At 42.4% G+C, this 20,317-nt stretch overlaps 1 protein-coding gene and 1 pseudogene across 1 annotated transcript; one reads left to right on the top strand and one right to left on the bottom strand.

The window, feature by feature from the left end:
- Positions 1–1,237: 1,237 nt before the first annotated feature.
- On the bottom strand, positions 1,238–9,261 carry LOC148001559 (protein PRRC2B pseudogene; annotated as a pseudogene).
- Positions 8,431–14,404, top strand: Serpinb3a (serpin family B member 3A). Its single transcript, XM_087581858.1, has 8 exons — positions 8,431–8,653; positions 9,238–9,424; positions 9,961–10,017; positions 11,219–11,341; positions 12,061–12,178; positions 12,389–12,531; positions 12,806–12,961; positions 13,576–14,404. The coding sequence occupies exons 2-8, from the start codon at positions 9,263–9,265 to the stop codon at positions 13,978–13,980; spliced, it is 1,164 nt and encodes a 387-aa protein (XP_087437984.1). The 5' UTR covers positions 8,431–8,653; positions 9,238–9,262; the 3' UTR covers positions 13,981–14,404.
- The last annotated feature ends 5,913 nt before the right edge of the window (positions 14,405–20,317 follow it).

Raw genomic sequence — 20,317 nt, 5'->3', positions numbered from 1 at the left:
GGTGAGAGGAAGGAGCAGACTGCTGCAGTTACAATGGAACTCTGCACTAAGGCTGCCCTGTCTGGTAATGCTGGGGAGACTTGTGCTTCCTTCCAGCAACCAACTAGACAGGGCGAAGCCACTTCAGAGCTCCTAAGCTGCATTTCTGCTCTCATGCCCCTGGTGACACTTGAGGACAGACCCACACATTTGTCCCAGCCCTTGTCCAACTGCGAGCTCTTTGAAGCAGTCAGTCTTCAGCATCCCCAGGCAGATAATTAAATGGGGATCCCAGACAGCAGCTGAGCACCCTGAAATCCCCCTTCATTCTCCTTTGAGCAACGGGGAAACTTCCTCATTCTTAGTGGAAGCAAGAAGCTTCGCACACAGGAGCTCACACAAACAGCAGCAGTCGAAGACGCCACCCTCTGAGGGAGGCTGTATAGGCTTCTCTGCAGGCCCACTTATACCTTGACCCTGCCCAGTTCTCTAAGGAAGGGTAACACACTTGTTGCTTGGCAACCCTACCCCAACACCCTGCCCTGCTGCCAGGGGTGAAGGACACAAGATGAGTGCCACAGTCTTTCCTGTGGCAAACTTGGCTAACGGGTGTCTACCTGTGTCCTTACATTGATTCTGGTGATAAGCTGTGAGGGGTGGATGGATGGACAGGGATCCAGATGGACACAGCAGGCTGCACAAAGAGGAAAGGAAGTGAGTGGGGAACAAAGCCACCCAAGGGGCTAAAGCACGGAGCCTTAGATGCACAGTCCCTGAGTGGGGCCAATCTGGATTACAAAATGGTGACTAACTCCAACATTCCTCTGGTGTGCAGTACTCAGTGTGCCCCACGACAACAGAAGGGCCCAGAACAGATCATTCTTATTCTGGAACATTAACTCCATGCCAGCGGCTGGAGCTAAACTCAGATACCAACTTCACAGTGCCCAAGATGGCTAGGGGCCAACCAGAGTGTCCATTCACGTCCTCCAAACCCCAAAGATTAGCCAACGTGTGTGTGTGTGTGTGTGTGTGTGTGTGTGTGTGTGTGTGTGTGTGTGACTGTGACTCTTAAGAATCACCTCTTAAGGTAGCGCTGTGACATGTCAAACAGGACAGATAAAAGGCGACCACTGGGGACAGCAGAGCAGAGAGGACAGCGAGGACTGTATAAAAGTTCAGCTATACAGACGTAGCTAGCATTTTGTTCTCATTTCCCCTTTGTAAAAACCTTAGATGCTTTTTAAAACAAAAAAAGCCTCCAGCTAAAATGACCCTGCTGCCAAACCACTGCGCCTAGGGAACGGGGCGGGCAGGCAGGTCTGCACTGCACTGAGGCTCACTCCACAGTCACCGCGCAGAGGGGCAGGAAGGAGGGCGTCTGCTCTTTTGTACCAAAGCAAGCAGGTCAATGCCATATATCCACGATGCGGGATGGCTGATGATGGAACTTTCAGGAGCTTTCGGGAGTGGAAGAGAGCTCTGACCAGGCCAGGTGGTAGGACAGTGGGACGGTGGATCTGGCAAGTCCCAGGTGGTGGCTGTCCAAGCTGGTGTGATGCACCATCTCTGTTAGGGTGAGGCAAGAGATGCCAGGCACCTTCAGGCTTTACTCCCCTCCACCTTGACTGCCCGTGGCTTGATTGCTCCGGTTTGCTTCTTCTGGGAGGTGGCTGAAGAGGCCTCCTGCAGCTTCACGGTTCCCAGACTGGGCTTTTCATCCACTCGCTTGGCCTGTTGAATGTAGTGTCCCTGCACAGAACCCATGTTAACTGCTGATCCAGAGGGCTTCCCACTGGGGCTAGCAGAGCTAGGCCTGTAGGCCTTCGGGGATGGTGCGGAGCCTCCGGTAGAAACATTCTGTTTATTGTCGGCAAAGTGGAAGCCTTTCAACTCCATCTGAGTGGACTCTCTGCTGGTGTTCAGGACTGGTGGTTGGGAGCCAGGTGGAGGAATCCTCCGGGGGGCTCCAACGGAGAGACTCTGACCTGGAGGCAGCTGAATGGACTGTGGCAGGATCAGTGGCTGCTGCCCAGAGCCATACGGAGGCAGTGGCATAGTTTGCTGTGGGAGCTGGGATCCAGCATCTGGGAGGCACCCAGCCCAGCAGCCTGGCCCAGTTGGCCCTCATAGACCAGGGCCTGGTTTCCACTCATGGGCTGGTAGGGTGAGCCAGACTGTGGCTTCACCATCTCCAAGGGCTGTATGCCGGGAAATGCAGAGTATGGGGGTTTCAAGGCCGTGCCCCCAGAGAGGATCATAGTGCTAGGTGGTGACAGGCTGGGGTGCATGTACACCTGAGACCTGAAAGGCTGCAGGGAGCTGAAGATCTCCTGGGACTGGGAGGCAGAGAGTCCACCCCTCAGCCCAAGCTATGCCTGTGCCTGCAGAGACGAGTGAAGGGATATCCAGATCTGCTGGGCAGTGGCAGCCTGCTGGTAACTCTGTTGCTGGTCTGAGGAACCAGTTGGGGCTGACTTGCAAAAACGTGGCCATCCAAGTACCGAGGTGGGAGGTGGCTGCCTGGAATCGAAGCAGAAGGCGCTACAGAAGCCACAGGCATGGGCGGTATTGACACACCACCAAAGGAGCTGTAGTTGACCCCGTTGGAGGCGCCCACAGAGGATGGAGACTGGATGCCCGAGCCTGCACCGCCTGGAGAGTTCTGCTCCTGCAAACTGGGGGAGTTTTCCCAAGCCTTGCGTGTAGACTCCATCTTCAGCGTGAGGTCTGCAGTGGGGAAAGACATGGGGGAGAGGCCGATGGCTCTCTGGATGTGGTGATCCCCCCGAAGGATAGGAATACTCTGTGTCAGTCCTGCATTACTAGCCAAGACATCCTGAAGCTTGGCGACTGGATTCCCCACGGGACCAGAAACAGACCCAGGTGGCAGGCTGAAATCAGAGTCTTTTGGACTGACTCCAAACTCGATGGGCGGCACAGGCAGCACGGAGTCCACATGAATCTCTACCCCATTAACAGGCGGGACAACGGCCCCTTGCAGTCGCTCGGCCCCCTCCGAGCCCTTTCTGTTTTTCAGAGACCACTCATTGCCGATGGGTCCTGGTCTGTGTTCCTTGCTCTGTCCAGAGCCTTGTTCTGAGTCCTTGTGCTCAGACTGCTTCTGAGCTTGGTCCTTGTGGCTGTCGGTCTTGGATTCCGCCAGGCCAGGCCCACTCATCTCATCTGGCTTGAGAGTACCATAAGGGGAACTGCGCTGTGAGGAGGTCGCAGACGACTCCCGATACTCCGCGCTCAAGTCAACACCACTATCTCCCTGGCTGCTCTTAAAACCCTGCTCTGAGGTGCCAGGCTCAGCACTGCTGAAGGCAGTGACAGCTGTCCTCCAAGAGTCGCTGGCGGCGCCCTGCACAGGGAGGGCTTGGCTGCTGCTCTCCCAGATCTCAGTGCCCAGGCTGCTGCCAGGCACGGCCACGTCTCCTTGCTCCAGACACAGGCCATTCTGCTTTTTAGCAAAGCGAGGAGGAATCGGTGAGGAAAGGCCTCGACCTTTGACCTGAGCAGCCTGTTCTTTTTTCCTTCTCTCCTCCTCCAGCAGGCGGCGCTGCTTCTTGGTCAGGACTTCGATGAAGCCTTCGCCCACCATGGAGCCTACTTCATTCTCTTCCCCAGGGCTGGAACCACAGTTGTCAAAGATAGCATTTCCATAGCCCAGATCAAACTGCTTCCGGGCCTCTTCCTGCTCACCAGCCCTCTGGGCAGCCAAAGAAACCTCTTTCTCTGCTTTCTTACTGGTAGTTTCAGAACCGTCAGAGCTGCCATGAGTGGTCCTCTCCAAGGCATAGGGTGAATGGCTTCCAAGGCCTCCAGGCAAGGCCTCATCTGGAGACCTTTTGACTTTCAGAGACGTCCCACTCTGCTGGCTCTCGCAGCGGGGGGAAGTCTCACCCCCACCTGGCCTAACAGGCTTCTCCCCAAACCTTCCCGGCTCCAGCTTGCAGCTCTGTCTGTCAGCCAGGGGCCTCTGGCTGGAGAAGCTCCTCTTGGCCAGCTCTTTCTTTTCACCCAGACTGTCCCCAGAGAGGCCACCATTCCCTTGTGCTTCAGGTTCAGCTGCGAGGCCTTCTCAACGCTCCTTACGCTCGCTAAAGTCCCTACTCTCGGAAGCGGTCTCCCACTCTTCATTGGCATGATCAGAAGAATTCTGGTAGGAAAGCTCTGGGAATCTGTGACCTCCAGGACCACTCTTGTCCCCAGGACAGACTTTGGGCCGGCCTGGCCACTGGCTTGCCAGCAGATGGGACTCCTCCTCAGGTCCCCACAGGCCTAGGGACTCTCGACGGAGGCGATGGAAGCGAGGGGGCTGGTGGCCTCCTCCGACAGAAGGGCCTGTTTTCTGCACCTTCAGAATCTTCCCCGTGGTCATCTTGGAAAAAGGACTTCTTGTCCTCCGTGCGGCTGTCCTCAAAAAGCCTGCTGCCAAATGTGTCAGAGTGTCTGTAGGAGGTTTGACAGCTTTTTGTTGAAAGTCTATTTTTTTGTGTTTTAGGATGGCAACTCCAGCTTGTTTCTTGAAACCAATTTCTTAGAAGACTTTTTCCAGGCTTTCACTCTTAGGCAATATATGTCTTTTTCATTTAGGTGTATTTCTCATTTGCGGCAAAAATGTTGGGTCCTGTTTGACTATCCAGGGGATATTAGACTATTAGATTATGTCTATTGACAGGGGAATTGAGTCCACTGATGTTGAGAGATATTAAAGACAAATGATTTGCTGTTTTGTTGTTATAGGTGGCATTATGTGCACCTATAACACATTTACTCCTTTTGCCTTTGTTGTGAAATGATTAATATCTTGGGTTTTCTTTGGTGCATCTATCCTCCTCCTTTTGTTGGAGTTTTCCTTCTAGAATCCTCTTTTGGACTGGATTGGTAGATAGATATCCTTTAAATTTAGTTTTGTCCTCAAATATTTTGGTTTCTCCATCTATGTTTATTGAGAGTTCTGCTGTGTATAGTAGGCTGGGCTGGCATTTGTGTTCTTCAGAGTCTACATGACTTCTGTCCAGGTTCATGTGACTTCTAGTACCTCTCTTGAAAAATCTGATGTAATTCTTATAGGTCTGCTTTTATGTGTTACTCGGTCTTTTCCCCTCAAAGCTTTTTAACATTCTTTCTTTGTTCTGTGCATTTAGTGTTTGGATTATTAGGTGATGAGAGGATTTTGTTTTTCTGGTCCAATATTTGTAGTTCTATAGGCTCATTGTACCTTTATGGCCATCTTTTTCTTTAGATTTGGGACGTTTTCTTCTATCATTTTGTTCAAGATGTGTTCAGGTCCTCTATTCCTTTTATTCTTAGATTTCTGCTTTTTATTGTGAATTACCAAGATGTGGGGTTTGAATTTTATTGACAGTTGTTTCAATAAGTTGTAAGATGTTACTGCACCTGAGAGTCTCTCTTTTATCTCTTGTATTCTGTTGTTCATGCTTACATCTGTAATTCCTGATCTGTTTCCTAAGTTTTCCATTACAACAGTTCCCTCCATTTTTGTTTACTTTATTGTTTCTACTTCTACTTTTAGGTATTGTACAGCTTTTGTTCAATTCCTTTCCTTGTTTAATAGTGTTTTCCTGTATTTCTTTAAGAAATTTGTTTCCTCTTTAAGGGCTTCTACCTGTTTACAACTGTGTTCTTGTATTTCTTTCAGTGTATTGTTTATATCCTCCCTAAAGGACTCTATTATCATCATGACTCATGATTTTAAGTCTTCTTCCTGATTTTCAGGTTCATTGGTATATCCAGCGCTTTCTGTGTTGGGAGAACCAGGTTCTGATGATGCCAAAGTGTATTGGCTCCTGTAGCTTATGGTCTTAGGCTTGCCTCTCACTATCTGGATATCCCTGATAGCTCTGTTCTTGGTATATCTGTCTGGAGCCTGCCTCTGTGTCCCTGATTGCCGGAGGTCTCCTGGTAGGCCTATGGCCCTGGCTATAGCAGACTTCCTATTAGGCCTTCAGGCTGTGGGTCAGTCCATGTGTAGTCTTTTGGTAATGATTTAGTCCCTGGAAACTGGTTGATTGGCATTGTTGTTTTTATGGGGTTGCAAGCTCCTTCAACTCTTTCAATACTTCCTCTAATTTTCTCCTAGGGGGTCCTGTTCTCAGTTCAGTGGCTTGTTTCTAGCATTGACCACTGTATTGGACATGCTCTGGATGTGTCTCTCAGGGGAGATCTATATCCAGTCCCTTTCAACATGCATTTTTTAGCTTCATCAGTCTTATCTAGTTTGGTGGCTATATATATGGGCCACATGTGGGACAGGCTCTGAATGGCGAGTCCTTGAGTTGCTGCTCTAAACTTTGCTTCCATATCCCCTCCTATGGATATTTTCCCCCTTTTAAGAAGGAGTGGAAGCATTTGCATTTTGGTCATCCTTCTTCTTGAACTTCCTGTGGTCTGTGGATTGCATCTTGGGTAATTCAAGCTTTTTGGCTAATATCCACTTATCGATGAGTGCCTGCCAAGTTTGTTTTTCTGTGATTGAGTTACCTCATTCAGGATGATATTTTCTAGTTCATTCCATTTCGCTATGAATTTCATGAAGTCATTGTTTTTGGTGACTTCACTGACACAATGGACACATTTTTTGAATCCATTCCTCTGTTGAAGGGCTTCTGGGTTGTTTCCAGCTTCTGGCAATTATAAATAAGGCTGCCATGAACATAGTGGAGCATGTGTCTTAGGTGTATGTTGGAGCATCTTTTGGGTACATGCTCAAGAGAGGTATAGCTCAGGCAGTGCAATGTCCAATATTCTGAGGAACTTCCAGACTGATTTCCAGAATGGTTGTACCAGTTTGCAATCCCACCAACAATGCAGGAGTGTTCCTCTTTCTAACGTCCTCGCCAGCATCTGCTGTCACCTGAGTTTTTGATCTTTGCCATTCTCACTGGTGTGAAGTGAAATCTCAGGGTTGTTTTGATTTGCATTTCCCTGATGACTAAGGATGTGGAACATTTCTTTAGGTGCTTTTTGGCCATTCAATAATCCTCAGCTGAGAACATTTTGTTTAGCTCTGTACCCCATTTTTAATAATGTTATTTGGCTCTCTGGAGTCTACCTTCTTGTGTTCTTCCTTTAGCCCTCTATCAGATTTAGGATTGGTAAAGATATTTTCCCAATCTGTTGGTTGCCATTTTGTCCTAAGGACAGTGTCTTTTGACTTACAGAAGCTTTGCAATTTTATGAGGTTCCATTTGTTGACTCTTGACCTTTGAACATGAGCCATTGTTGTTTTGTTCAGGAAATTTTCCCCAGTGCCCATGTGTTCGAGACTCTTCCCCACTTTTTCTTCTGTTAGTTTGAGTGTATCTGGTTTGATGTGGAGGTCCTTGATCCACTTGGACTTAAGCTTTGTACAGGGTGATAAGCATGGATCAATTTGCATTCTTCTACATGCTGACTTCCAGTTGAATCAGTACCATTTGTTGAAAATGCTATCTTTCTTCTATTGGATGGTTTTAGCTACTTTGTGAAAGATCAAGTGACCATAAGTATGTGGGTTCATTTCTGGGTCTTCAATTCTGTTCCACTGATCTATCTGCCTATCCCTGCATCGATACCATATAGTTTTTCTGACTATTGCTCTGTAATACTGCTTGAAGTCAGGGATGATGATGAGGGGATCTGGGGTTCTTACCACTTGACTTGTGTGCAGAGGAATTCCTGCGAGGCCTTCAGCCTTTGGTATCTTCATAGGAGCAGATAAGCTGGTTCCAATATTTATAACCTGTGTTTGGCCCTGACATTCAGTATAAAAACAAAGAAATGAGAAAGAGATTGTGTCTTGACAACTCACATAATTTATTGTATTACACAAAAATAATCACTTTTCTGGTTTTTGTTGTTGTTGTTGTTGTTGTTCATATAAAACATTAGAAAGCTGCCATGCAAATGAACATTTTTGTTTCAATTGTTCTTCTCAATTTAAAAAGATAAGTAATTTTCTAACATTCTTTAAACAACAGAAAAATCCAAGGGAGGATTAGGGAGGATTATAAAGTAACTGTGGCAAGAGAAATTATCATGAAGAAACAAACAAAACAAAACAAACAAACAAAAATAAAAATCAACAACAAATATTCTGAAGAATCTTGGCTATCACTTTGGACTAGAATTAGAACCATTTTTCAATTTACATAGAGTTAGTGATAGACCAATTGAGAGAACTAATGAAATCTTTCTTAAGGAAAAAGTACCAAAGGTAAGTTTTGTACTTGTTCGGTGTCTAAGCTGTTCCTTAAAGGTAATTCCACCGTAATTACCTTTAAGGTAATCAAGGGTGTCATACAGAAGAATAGAGTTGTCAGGAGTGTAACAAGGTTAAAGGTTTAAAGTAATATCTTCACTATTGGAAAAATGCCTATGTGCATTTTAAATGAGTCAGCATCTGAAAAGGGTTACAAAGCAATCCGTCATGTGACTTGTGGCAAAAGGAAGTACAGTGGTAGGATGTAAAGACACCCTTTTCTCACAAATTTGCATACCTAAAAAGACTGGCCTGGTTATGAAATCTGAAGTTGATTTACTTGAAATACAACTGAAGTGACTAGGCAGCAGTGTTAAGACGAGAGGTATAAATCCCAGATCTCAGGATCAACCACACACAGACTCCTATCCTTCCTGCCCACTTCTGCCTTCAGAAAGACAAGTAAGTGCTTCCAGCTATCATTATTGAACAGAATGAACTATGTTTTAGGTTAAAAATGTTGTGTTTTATATCATGTGTATGTGACATTTTGCCTGATTGTACTTCTCTTGATCTGCTGAAGAAAAGATAAATGCCACCTTTATTCAATTTGTTTTTTAATCTAAGTAATTTATTTTGAGTTAAACATATGTATCTTGCCAAGAATGTAGGATTTGTGTCTGGCAACTGTAGAAATTAAAGGAAAAAGTGGACAGGAGATTTTTGGACACCTAACTGCCAGAAAGCTACAGAAATATTTATCTTAGAATTCATTTTAAACCTTTCCCTCAAATTGAACACAAGTGGTAAGGAAGGAAAGATAAAAGGATTATCTATTAGCTGCTTGCAAAGCATTAAAGACACTGACTTCTTACCTTTTAGTTAGGAGATGTACATGGCAGAAGGCTTAAAAAAGTAATAATAAATTTGTTTCCCAGAATCTGATGATAGAGGTCTGTCATTTTCCTTATGAACTGATCATTACTGAGTAATGCTTTATTTAGTGAAGTCATCCTAACCTTTGTGCTGGATTTATGCTGTTCTAGGACTTTAAGGTCACACAAAGCCATCATGCATTTGTTTGCTAAAGCGACTACTCAATTCACACTTGAGCTGTACAGGCAGCTCAGAGACTCAGAGGACAACATCTTCTATTCCCCTCTCAGCATAATGACAGCATTAGCAATGCTCCAGCTCGGAGCCAAGGGAAACACTGAAAAACAAATTGAGAAGGTAGGTCTAAGCTTCATTTTGTTGGCCAGTTTGAACTTGTCTCTCCACCGAGTGGTGGAGTCACTGTGTCAGTGTACAATAAACCCTGATCCCTGGGATGAAGAACAAGATGCTGAGTAGGCATTGCCATGACTGTGAACATGGGACTATGGGAGGGACACACCCTTCCCAAGCACCATCCCGTGCTTGATATCTGCTGGGTTCTAGGCTACGATAACAGCCTTCAAGTGTCCCACAGTAAGAAATTTTCTTAAACTATACAGACTATTGATGCAAGCAATGTGTTGGTTCACATCTTTGGAATATGAATGGATGTGTTCCCAAAACACTGGCAGGATGGACATCTATTTATATGACTGGTGATAGATCAGCTATATGGTGTTGTTTGCAAACTCTTGTACAAACGTTTAGTATATTTTTTCCAAATTTTCAAGTTTTTTTACTTTATTTTTCAGGGGTTGCTTCTGTTTTTATTTCCTTTGATTTAGGCATAATTGTAAGTGAACTTTTCTTGTTGCATTTAATGTGTCTCTCAGGTTATTCAATTCCATGAAACCACAAAGAAGACAACAGAAAAGTCTGCAGACTGTCATGTAAGTGCAGGGTACCTCATGCATAGAAAAGCTTCAGATTTTTGACAGCATTATAATTGGAAGTGAACATTTTACATTTAAAAGAATCAGTCTGTAGTGGAATTTCCAAACAAAAGAGGGTGGGAGGTGAAGTAGTGTCACACTTCTTTCTCAAAGACATTATATTCATTAACTACAGAAGTTCAGTATTGAATGGAGATGAGGATGGCCTAGATTAAGTCTAGCTCTGCCCCTCATACATGGGAAACACGAGGAAAGCTCTGCCCCAGTGTACTGGGACTACAATCTAGCAAAGTGGGAGTAATGAGGATATACACACAAAACATATACCCACCAAAATGTGTGTTGCTAAAAGTAAGATAGCATTTGAAAGTTTGGACAACAGTATTGCAAGACAAGAGTATTTTTCATTATCACAATAATATTATTAAAACAATTTTATCTTAATTCAACAATTGGATTAAGAGAAGTAAGAATATATTCATATACTAAGACAAATAAGCACATCTTGGAAAATGACTGTTATCACACCTCTATGTAGTTAGCGCCTTAACCATGCTACCTTCTGAGCAGGAAAAGATAACTGTTCTGATTCAGACATACTTACATTCGCAATTTGGCTCTGGAGCATCTCTTTAGAGAAATCATTAAATTCTCTGAATCTTTTTGTTTTTTATCTAGACATACTCAGACTGATATTATTGCCATGTAGTCTATCCCCTAGATTAATCGTGGGCATATGCTATCTTACAGTCAGAGAATATCTACTATGAGAGAAGAAAAATAAATCTTAATCAACTTCTCTTACACAATGCCATTAAAGTATATATATATATATATATATATATATATATATAATCATGTCTGACTATAATACCATTTTAAATGGGCAAACAATATAAATATGCATTAGGGATTGTTAGAAATGACATAGAATCTATAGTTTTAAAGAACGTATGCCACAACTCTCTAAAAGTACTACATATTTGGTTCAAAACACAGCTAACCAGATATGTGGAAGACAAAAGTCATTTATGAAAGGAGTTGAATGTAAACTATAGACATTTACAGTAAAATATAACAAACATCAGAAAATGTTCAATAACTTGTCATTGAGATTACAAGTGTTTGGGTATTTATTTTGTGGGTTTAGTATTTATATTAGCAGAGTAAGTTCATGAACATGTGTTTGATATTGAAGGATGAAGAAAGTGTGCATGAACAATTTCAAAAGTTAATGACTCAGTTAAACAAATCCAATGATGCTTATGACCTGAATTCTGCCAACAGTATCTATGGAGCAAAGGGTTTCCCATTTCTCCAGGTAAGTTGCACTTGGTTCTGCATCCATTTAATCTGGATCCTAGGTCCTGCATATCAGAATGGCCATATGTGTAAGTCAATCCAGGCAGATTCAGACAGAAAAAACTTGTTCAGGGAGCACCGACTTCATAGACAAAATTCTAACCCACTGGGTTGTCCAGGAGCCTAGTGATTTTTGTGTGATGCAAAGGCTCTGGAACTCTTCAATGAAACATTGTAGACAACCAGACTTGTCATGAGATGTTAGGAATGACCCAGCACTGACTCACAGAGATGACAGAAAGAGATTATTTCAAGTGGGATATTTCTGGACTAGGCAGGCTTGGGGAAATCCTGGGAAGAACTAGGGAGGTAGCAGATAATATAGCATTTCCTCCATGTGATCAAAGGAGATTGCAATGGTTGAACTGAGTGGTAATATACCTCATCAGTCAAACAGCTCTCTCGGGACAATTTACTATGAAATTTGTGAGTCAGGCTCTTTTCCACCTGTCCTCTGCCAGAGGTATGTTACTGTAAGATTGCCTTCAATCTACTCTGTTCTCACATTGCCTCCATATTACCTGAGTAAAAAAAAAAAAAACAAAAAAAATCTATGTATTCATAGACTAACAGTTGCCATCAGCATCAGAAATCTGATTATACTCTCATCAAAACTAATACAATTTAAATGAGGTTCAAGTTATCTTTAATTCTTTTTGCTTCTTTTACATCTCAAAGACATTTTTGGAAGACATTAAGGAATATTACCAAGCTAATGTGGAATCCCTTGACTTTGCACATGCCGCAGAAGAAAGTGAAAAGAAGATTAATTCCTGGGTGGAAAACCAAACAAACGGTATTGAATGGGAGGGCCACTGGAGATTATGGGGTGGTCTCTGTAAATATGAAGTGAGGCAAGAGGAACTATGGAGAAGTTGGCAGAAAGCCAATCCATTTAAATACAACAGGGTGAACAGTGATAAGTGATCAGTGGTGAACTCTTGTAAAGCATCCTCCAGAAAAGCTCCTTGTACTGATGATAGACACTTTGTTCTTTCCCTTGAAGGAAAAATCAAAGACTTGTTTCCTAAGGGAAGCCTGAACAGTAGCACTATCCTGGTTCTGGTGAATGCAGTGTATTTCAAAGGACAATGGAATCACAAGTTCGATGAAAAGCATACCGAAGAAGACAAGTTTTGGCTGAACAAGGTACTGTTGGCAGTTTATTTACATAATGCCGTTTGGTGATGTGTGAATGATTTAGCTTCAATATAAGTGATGCCACAGAAAGTCTAAAATGAAAACTGCCTTGTGTTTTATTTTTTCATTTAACTAGTAGTAACTAAAAAGACTTTTGTCTAGGCTTCAGAAAACGTCAGTGTTATCCCTTCAAAGGATGCTGATGTGTGTTGTATCTTGAAAATGTCATCTGTGCTGTTCTATGTCACCCTTGATGTGTGTTTGACATGCTGCTTTGTTGCAGAATACAAGTAAACCTGTCCAGATGATGAGGCAAAAAAACGAATTTAACTTCATCTTTCTGGAGGATGTGCAGGCCAAGATGGTGGAAATACCATACAAAGGCAAGGAGCTAAGTATGTTCATCCTGCTGCCAATGGAAATTGATGGTCTGAAGAAGGTAAAGTTTCTGTGTTTTTTCTTCCATTATGTGATTCTTCCTAATGGAGCAAATTCAACCAAGACACTAGGAAACTAATTAAACATGACAATAATGAAAATTTGAAAAGGAGATATTGTACTGCATGCAGGAGTATAAGCATTTTATACAGAGCCTGAATCATACTGCATGCTTGCCTAATCATGAATTAAGCAAAGTTATGAATGTTAAATATCAACAAGATGCCACTAAAGGGAACTAGTCAAACTTTATTGAAAGAAATATATAGCAGTGTAGAAAGTGATTATAACTATTTTGAATAAAAAAAATAAAAATCAAGGAAATTGAATAAAATCAAAAAATGTAATATTATGTACAGGAAAATATAAAGAATCACCTGTTAAAATAAGATAGGTGGCTGGGAGCATAAACAATTATGTATACAATTTATTTTGTACAAAACAATGATTCTGGTTTTGGATATCAGAAATAAAATTTTACTTGAAATTTTCTAAATAAATAATATCTAAACCAAAAGTCAGTACTTATTTATTGCTAACGGTTTCACTTTAAATCATTGTCCATGTAAGTTACAGTCTTTCTGTCAATCATGGCAATGTCTTATACTTTTACAGCTTGAAGAACAGCTCACTGCTGACAAGTTACTAGAGTGGACAAGAGCAGAGAACATGAACATGATCGACTTGTATTTGTCTTTGCCACGGTTCAAAGTGGAAGAGAAGTATGACCTCCCAGGTCCGTTGCAGCACATGGGGATGGTGGACGCCTTTGACTCAAAGAAGGCTGACTTCTCAGGCATGAGCAGCACTCAAGGTCTAGTGGTGTCTAAAGTTTTACACAAGTCCTTTGTGGAGGTAAATGAAGAGGGGACAGAAGCTGCTGCTGCCACGGGGGTAGAAGTCAGTTTAACATCAGCACAGATAACCGAAGACTTCAATTGTGATCACCCTTTCTTATTCCTCATCAAGCACAATGCTACCAACAGCATCCTCTTCTTTGGCAGAATGTCTTCTCCTTAAGTGTGGTGGCTGTGCCTTGTGTCCAGAAAATAAAACAAAGTTGCTGCAGCTACGTTAGCCTGGAAACAAGTTTCTATCGCTTCATTTTCTTTTCTATCTCAGAGTCCCTACTAAGAATGCATTAGTGAGGGAAGGATAGCTCTATTTTCTCTATCCCTTCTTGCTTTCCTTCTTTTTTCTATATATACATACATTATCTGAAGAAAAATTCAACAAACAGATGAAGGGATGATTAAACACAGTTTCTTCTACTGTAACATGAATCTGTGACCTGCGTTAAGTGAGCTGGAGAAAAATCATACCTTCTTTTAAAACTGATTAGTATAATCATCTAATTGCTTTAGGAGATATCTGGACACTTCATAAGCTTATAAATGTTGTGAAGTTACAAATTACATTTTCAATAAAATAATGATCTTTTCTATGTATTCATTCCTTTACTTTCAACTGTAAAATGCCAATTATTCAGGGAGGGAAAGTTCAAAGCAATTTCATCTATGCTAAATCTGGGATCCTGTGCAAATACATTGCTACACATGTTTTTTTTTAATTTTTGACAGCAAGAAAATTTTGTGGATTAATGCCTTATGTATTGCAGTACCAGGGATCCAAATCAAGGCCTCTTGTACACCAGATAAGTTCTCTAACGTTAAGCTCAGCCTCTGGCCCTAATAAAATTTTAAATGCTAAAATGTGGAGGAACAATTTCATCAAAGATGAACAGATTAGAAACTAATTAATATTCACATAATTTCTTATATCAGGATCCTTGGTGAGAGATCCCTAGAGATCCATGTTGTCCAATGCAATAATCATTAGAAAGCTGTTATCCCAAGTAAATTAACTGAAGACACTTTAAGCTAATTAGTCTACTTTCTTCACCATTAGCTGATATGGCTAGCATATGGTACCTTAGACCACAGAATTTTCAACCCTTTTATCATTCTGATTCTATCACCACAGAACACATAACAGTTCAGCTTAAGAATCTAGATAATTCCATGACAAAATTTAACATCAGGACCTTAAGTGGGAACTTAGTAAATAAATATAGAAGGGGTTAAATTTTTCAGAGTTAAAATAGAGCTATCTATGGGGGGAGGGCGGCAATGGGGGAGGGTTGGGAGGGGGACACCCATAAGGAAGGGGAGGGGGGAGGGGGATGTTTGCCCGGAAACCGGGAAAGGGAATAACACTTGAAATGTATATAAGAAATACTCAAGTTAATAAAAAAAAATAATAATAAAAAAAAATAGAGCTATCCAAATTTCAAATCCAACTTTAGTTTGAATAGAAATCACTAGACAGATTAAACTATAAGAGAAAATAAATGGCTTTCATTCTTAACAATAGCAGAGAAAGTAGTTAGCGAGTCAGTCCACCTATAGAGTGTGGCATGGTTTGTGTGTTTAGAAGGAACAAATGATGACCAGAGCACATGTGAATAAAGAGAACCTAACTCTGGAGGAATATTTAAGAAACTGTGTACCTGACCTTCAAGTCTTTCTGGGAATGAGAAAGTTCTGACAGTGTTTTGAGCAAAAGACAGCTCAGCAACTCTATTGATCTACGTTGACAAAGCAGGAAGAGCCTGTTGGCCTTCTCTAACCCTTCTGCTCATCTTTAACCACCCCACTGTGTTCTAAACTTTAAAGAGGAGAGGCCCTTACTTCAACTCACACTCACTGACTTCTAGAAAACTGTAAGACTTGTCAGATATAAGCTGTACAGATATAAGGACCCTAATGCCCAGGTGCTCCCAGATCAGGTTAACTTTGACCTTCAAAAACAGTAGAGGTCAACTTTCTGTTCACTGTTCTGAAAAAAAAAAAAAAAACCTTGTGTACTAGGAACAGGCAGGAATGGGGACACATTTGCTTAGAAGAGAATAAAATCTTAAAAGTAGCAGATATGACTCAAAGTCAGAACACATGTAAAAAATAGATTCTTTCTGTTCTTTAATAGTGCAATGCCCTCAAGAGATTTCAGCTGACAGATGCTGGTAGTGGGACTCATGGGTAGGAAAAGGCCAGTGTCGCATGGGGGCACTCACCTGTTCTGAGATGGAGCATAAGGGGCATCTTCCCTGATTTTGTTTTAAAACAGAGAACAGGTAGAGCTCATCTCTTTTTTTTTTTTTTTTTTATTAACTTGAGTATTTCTTATATACATTTCGAGTGTTATTCCCTTTCCCGGTTTCCGGGCAAACATCCCCCTCCCCCCTCCCCTTCCTAAAGGTGTTCCCCTCCCAACCCTCCCCCCATTGCCGCCCTCCCCCCATAGACTAGTTCACTGGGGGTTCAGTCTTAGCAGGACCCTGGGCTTCCCCTTCCACTGGTGCTCTTACTAGGATATTCATTGCTACCTATGGGGTCAGAGTCCAGGGTCAGTCCATGTATAGTCTTTAGGTAGTGGCTTAGTCCCTGGAAGCTCTGGTTGCTTGGCATTGTTGTACTTTTGGGGTCTCGAGCCCCTTCAAGCTCATCTCTTGACAAGCACTGACCCTGAGACCAGACCAAAGCTATCACTTCCTAAAATACAAATTCTCCCAAACCCAAATGTAAAATTCATGTGATGTTGCCAACTTTGGTTCATAAAATAACATTCTTTGAAAAAATGGTTGATTACAAGCAAGTTGTTGTATAACTTAGAATTTATAGATAATCTCGGGCTTGTTAATACTTCATCTTAAAGGGGTTCAATATACAGTAACTCTAAGTAGACTCCTGTATTTCTTTAAAGAAGCTTTTGGTTTCAATGAGAAATATTAAAATGCAAACAAACCATTAGCCCTTCAAATAGCTGCCTGCTCTGTGTTGAAGATGGCAGTTCACAGAACAAAGAACTGGCTTGCACATGTCATTATCATCTCAGCAATATTCAAGTTTTCTAATGCTTGTGTTACCAAGCAACTTTTCAAACTGTAATTTGTTGCTGAACATACCTGCCTAGCCAGAGGATGTTCCAAGATGACTAAGCACAGCTTTCAACTTAACTTTCCTCTCTTAAGTCAATAAATGCATCTGTGTGTAGTTTGCACACCAGACACATGCCTTTGAGTAAGGTGACACACTGTATTCCAGAAAGTATTTATGATCCATCCCAGTTTATGCTTTCCCTTTTTTAAAGATTTGTTTATTTATTTTATGTTTTGAGTATACTATAGCTCTCTTCAGACACAGCAGAAAAGGGCAACAGATGGTTGTTGGCTTCCAAGTGATTGCTGGGAATTTAACTTGGGACCTCTGGAAAAATAATCAGTGCCCTTAACTAAGAAATCTTTCCAGTCCCAGTTTATGCTCTTTTATACCTTAACCTCTAAGGGAACTGACCACAAGTCTTGGGATCAGCAGCCTCATTGATGTTAATCTTTATTTTTTATCTTTATTAACTTGAGTATTTCTTATTTGCATTTCGATTATTATTCCCCTTCCCTGTTTCCAGGCCAACATCCCCCAACCCCTCCCCTCCCCTTCTATATGGGCTTCCCCTCCCAATCCTCCCCCCATTACCACCCTCAACCCAACAATCATATTCACTGGGGGTTCAGTCTCGGCAGGACCAAGGGCTTCCCCTTCCACTGGTGCTCTTACTAGACTATCCATTGCTACCTATGAGGTTGGAGCCCAGGGTCAGTCCATGTATAGTCTTTGGATAGTGGCTTAGTCCCTGGAAGCTCTGGTTGCTTGGCATTGTTGTTCATATGGGGTCTCGAGCCCCTTCAAGCTCTTCCAGACCTTTCTCTGATTCCTTCAACGGGGGTCCCGATCTCAGTTCAGTGGATTGCTGCTGGCATTCGCCTATGTATTTGCTATATTCTGTCTGTGTCTCTCAGGAGAGATCTACATCCGGTTCCTGTCAGCCTGCACTTCTTTGCTTCATCCATCTTGTCTAATTGGGTGGCTGTATATGTATGGGCCACATGTGGGGCAGGCTCTAAATGGGTGTTCCTTCTGCCTCTGTTCTAAACTTTGCCTCCGTATTCCCTGCCAAGGGTTTTCTTGTTCCCCTTTTAAAGAAGGAGTGAAGCATTCACATTTTGGTCATCCTTCTTGAGTTTCATGTGTTCTGTGCATCTAGGGTAATTCAAGCATTTGTGCTAATAGTCACTTATCAATGAGTGCATACCATGTGTGTTCTTCTGTGATTGGGTTACCTCACTCAGGATGATGTTAATCTTCTTACCTGTCTCTTTCTATTAGAAAACTGGCATCCCTCAAGGCAAGACCTGTCCTGGATCCATGGTGCATTCTATGCAGCAAATGCCTACAGGATATATACTGAATGTAAGTAAGCTAAGTCCATAGGATCTGGTTATCTATGGAAGCAGAAAAATGCAATTGGACCTATAAATTCAAAACTATGTCTTAGAACATTCTGGATCACCACTGGAAAATTTGTCCAACTGTGGGGGAGAATTGTTAAAATTCCTGGATTTTGCACAGCACAAGTAGTGAGACTAATACAACTAAGCGGGAGCTGAAATGTTTGAATATTGAATAGCTATTTGTCAAATATATTTCAGAACCACTCTAGATTCACTGAATTGATATGAGATTAGATTTCTCCAAATCTTTGCAAAGGACAGGCTTCAGTCCAAAAAGGTGTCGGCAGATATCCTTCTTCAAACAAAAGGGTAATGACACAGTCCACTTCCCCAGTTCCAACACTGGATACCTGGGGGTCATGTCAAACATACATCAAAACTGAGACAACAAAGCTGAGCATACCTACCTGCCATGCAAGAGACTGAACCAGTGAAAAACTTCACTTACTAGTTGACTCCTATTATTTGCTTATAAAGTAAATTCACACACACGCATGCCTGTGTGTATAAGCACAGCGCACACAAACACAGGTCATTTCTTAAAGGATAATAATTTGATGGCAATATTAGGAGTTAGTAGCATTAGGAAGTACTGTTGGTATCAAGAAATTGCCGTATAGTATGTATTGAAGAATGTATCCTGTACTCACTCCAGTTTTCTGACCATCATTAGGTAAGCAGCTTTCTTCAGCCATGGCATTTCTGCCTTGTCACAGATTAAAAGCAACAGACCAGGAACCATGGACTGAAACCTAAAGCCAAGAAGAGTCTTTCCATCTTCTCAGTGATATCTGTCAGATATTTCATCTCAATGATAGAAGACTGAGTAACACACAGGAAGAAAACTCCAGGGGTTCTGATCTGAGGGCTACAAAGAGCAGGTGTATGGCACGATGATTAAAGTTGTGTAACCTGAATGTAGACTGAAGTGATTGTAAAGTTTTTCTGCTGTTGTTCTCTCTTGGCTTCTGTGTCTCACTTGAATAAAGGGATTGCAGCAGTGGGTTCCCATTTTGTTTGCTCATTTGGTTCCCTTGTCCCTCTCAGTCTTTGATTTGTACAACATGCACACCTGAAAATTGCAAAGTACTCTCCTGTGGGAACTGCTGCCATCCTGTTTTGGATTACCTTGGTGCTGTTTGTATTTTGATGCTAAGCCTATACTTTCCCCCCAATTCCCCCCATGAGTAGTTGATCGTAAACTCAAGTGATTTCATGTTAACCCTACTCCCATTTTAACTGGTCAAATAAAGGCTAGAGCCTGGAATTCTGCAGTGGAAGAAGAAGGTGGGGATGGAAGTTTTAGAGAGGGGAAGAGGAAGGAGAAAGAAGGGAGATGAGATGGAAAGACAGAGACAGAGAGAGGAAGATGGAGGAGGAAGAGGTTGAAGATTAAAGAGAACCACGTGGCCTGGAGGAGCCACAAGTAGCAAGGGATCTCATAGCTGTGGAATGGAGTAGTGTAGTATATGTCTGCCTAAACTAGGTGGGCTACATATAAATATGAGCTGAGTTGTATTGTCTTTGCACAAGCAAATTGGGGCTGGAGATTTACTGATACAAATCTGGTTGGTATTAAATATTAAGGCTGTTTGCTATTTTCCATTTGCAATGATTAAGGTAGGATAGAGAGAGCACAAAACTGCAGAGGGGCCATTGGTGGTCAGTGTCACAAACCACAGAGAAGACAGTGGAACTCAAGTGGTAGCTCCAGGCATTAACAGGAAGATCAGGTTTGGGTGGATTAGCAAGCTGTCTCTGAGAACCAGGGCTCAAAGCCATTTTCAGCATTGTGCAAGGAGAAAGAGGTGGCTACTTATTCTAGAGACTAGGCAGAGCAAGCATGGATTTGCTAAAATTACACACAACAGATGATGTCCAACATGGTAGGCAAGGATCCACTATTTAGGATTCTAGGACTGATTCAGACACAGTAATGCGGGTCTGAAAGGAGGGAAGAGAGGGTTTCTCACTGAGAGGAGAGGTCATGTGGTAACTCAAACGTAGGGA

The sequence above is a fragment of the Rattus norvegicus genome, chromosome 13 (assembly GCF_021556685.1).
Source record: "Rattus norvegicus strain SHRSP/BbbUtx chromosome 13, alternate assembly SHRSP_T2T, whole genome shotgun sequence".
NCBI classification, from domain to species: domain Eukaryota; kingdom Metazoa; phylum Chordata; class Mammalia; order Rodentia; family Muridae; genus Rattus; species Rattus norvegicus.
This window is presented reverse-complemented; position numbering and strand designations above follow the sequence as displayed.

Bases quoted from the DNA above. Each gene is read 5' to 3' on its own strand.
- Serpinb3a (XM_087581858.1), top strand. From the start codon at position 9,263: ATGCATTTGTTTGCTAAAGCGACTACTCAATTCACACTTGAGCTGTAC. The intron at 12,179-12,388 runs GTATTGAATGGG...TTTCCCTTGAAG, and splicing joins GGTGGAAAACCAAACAAACG to GAAAAATCAAAGACTTGTTT. The intron at 12,532-12,805 runs GTACTGTTGGCA...GCTTTGTTGCAG, and splicing joins ACAAGTTTTGGCTGAACAAG to AATACAAGTAAACCTGTCCA.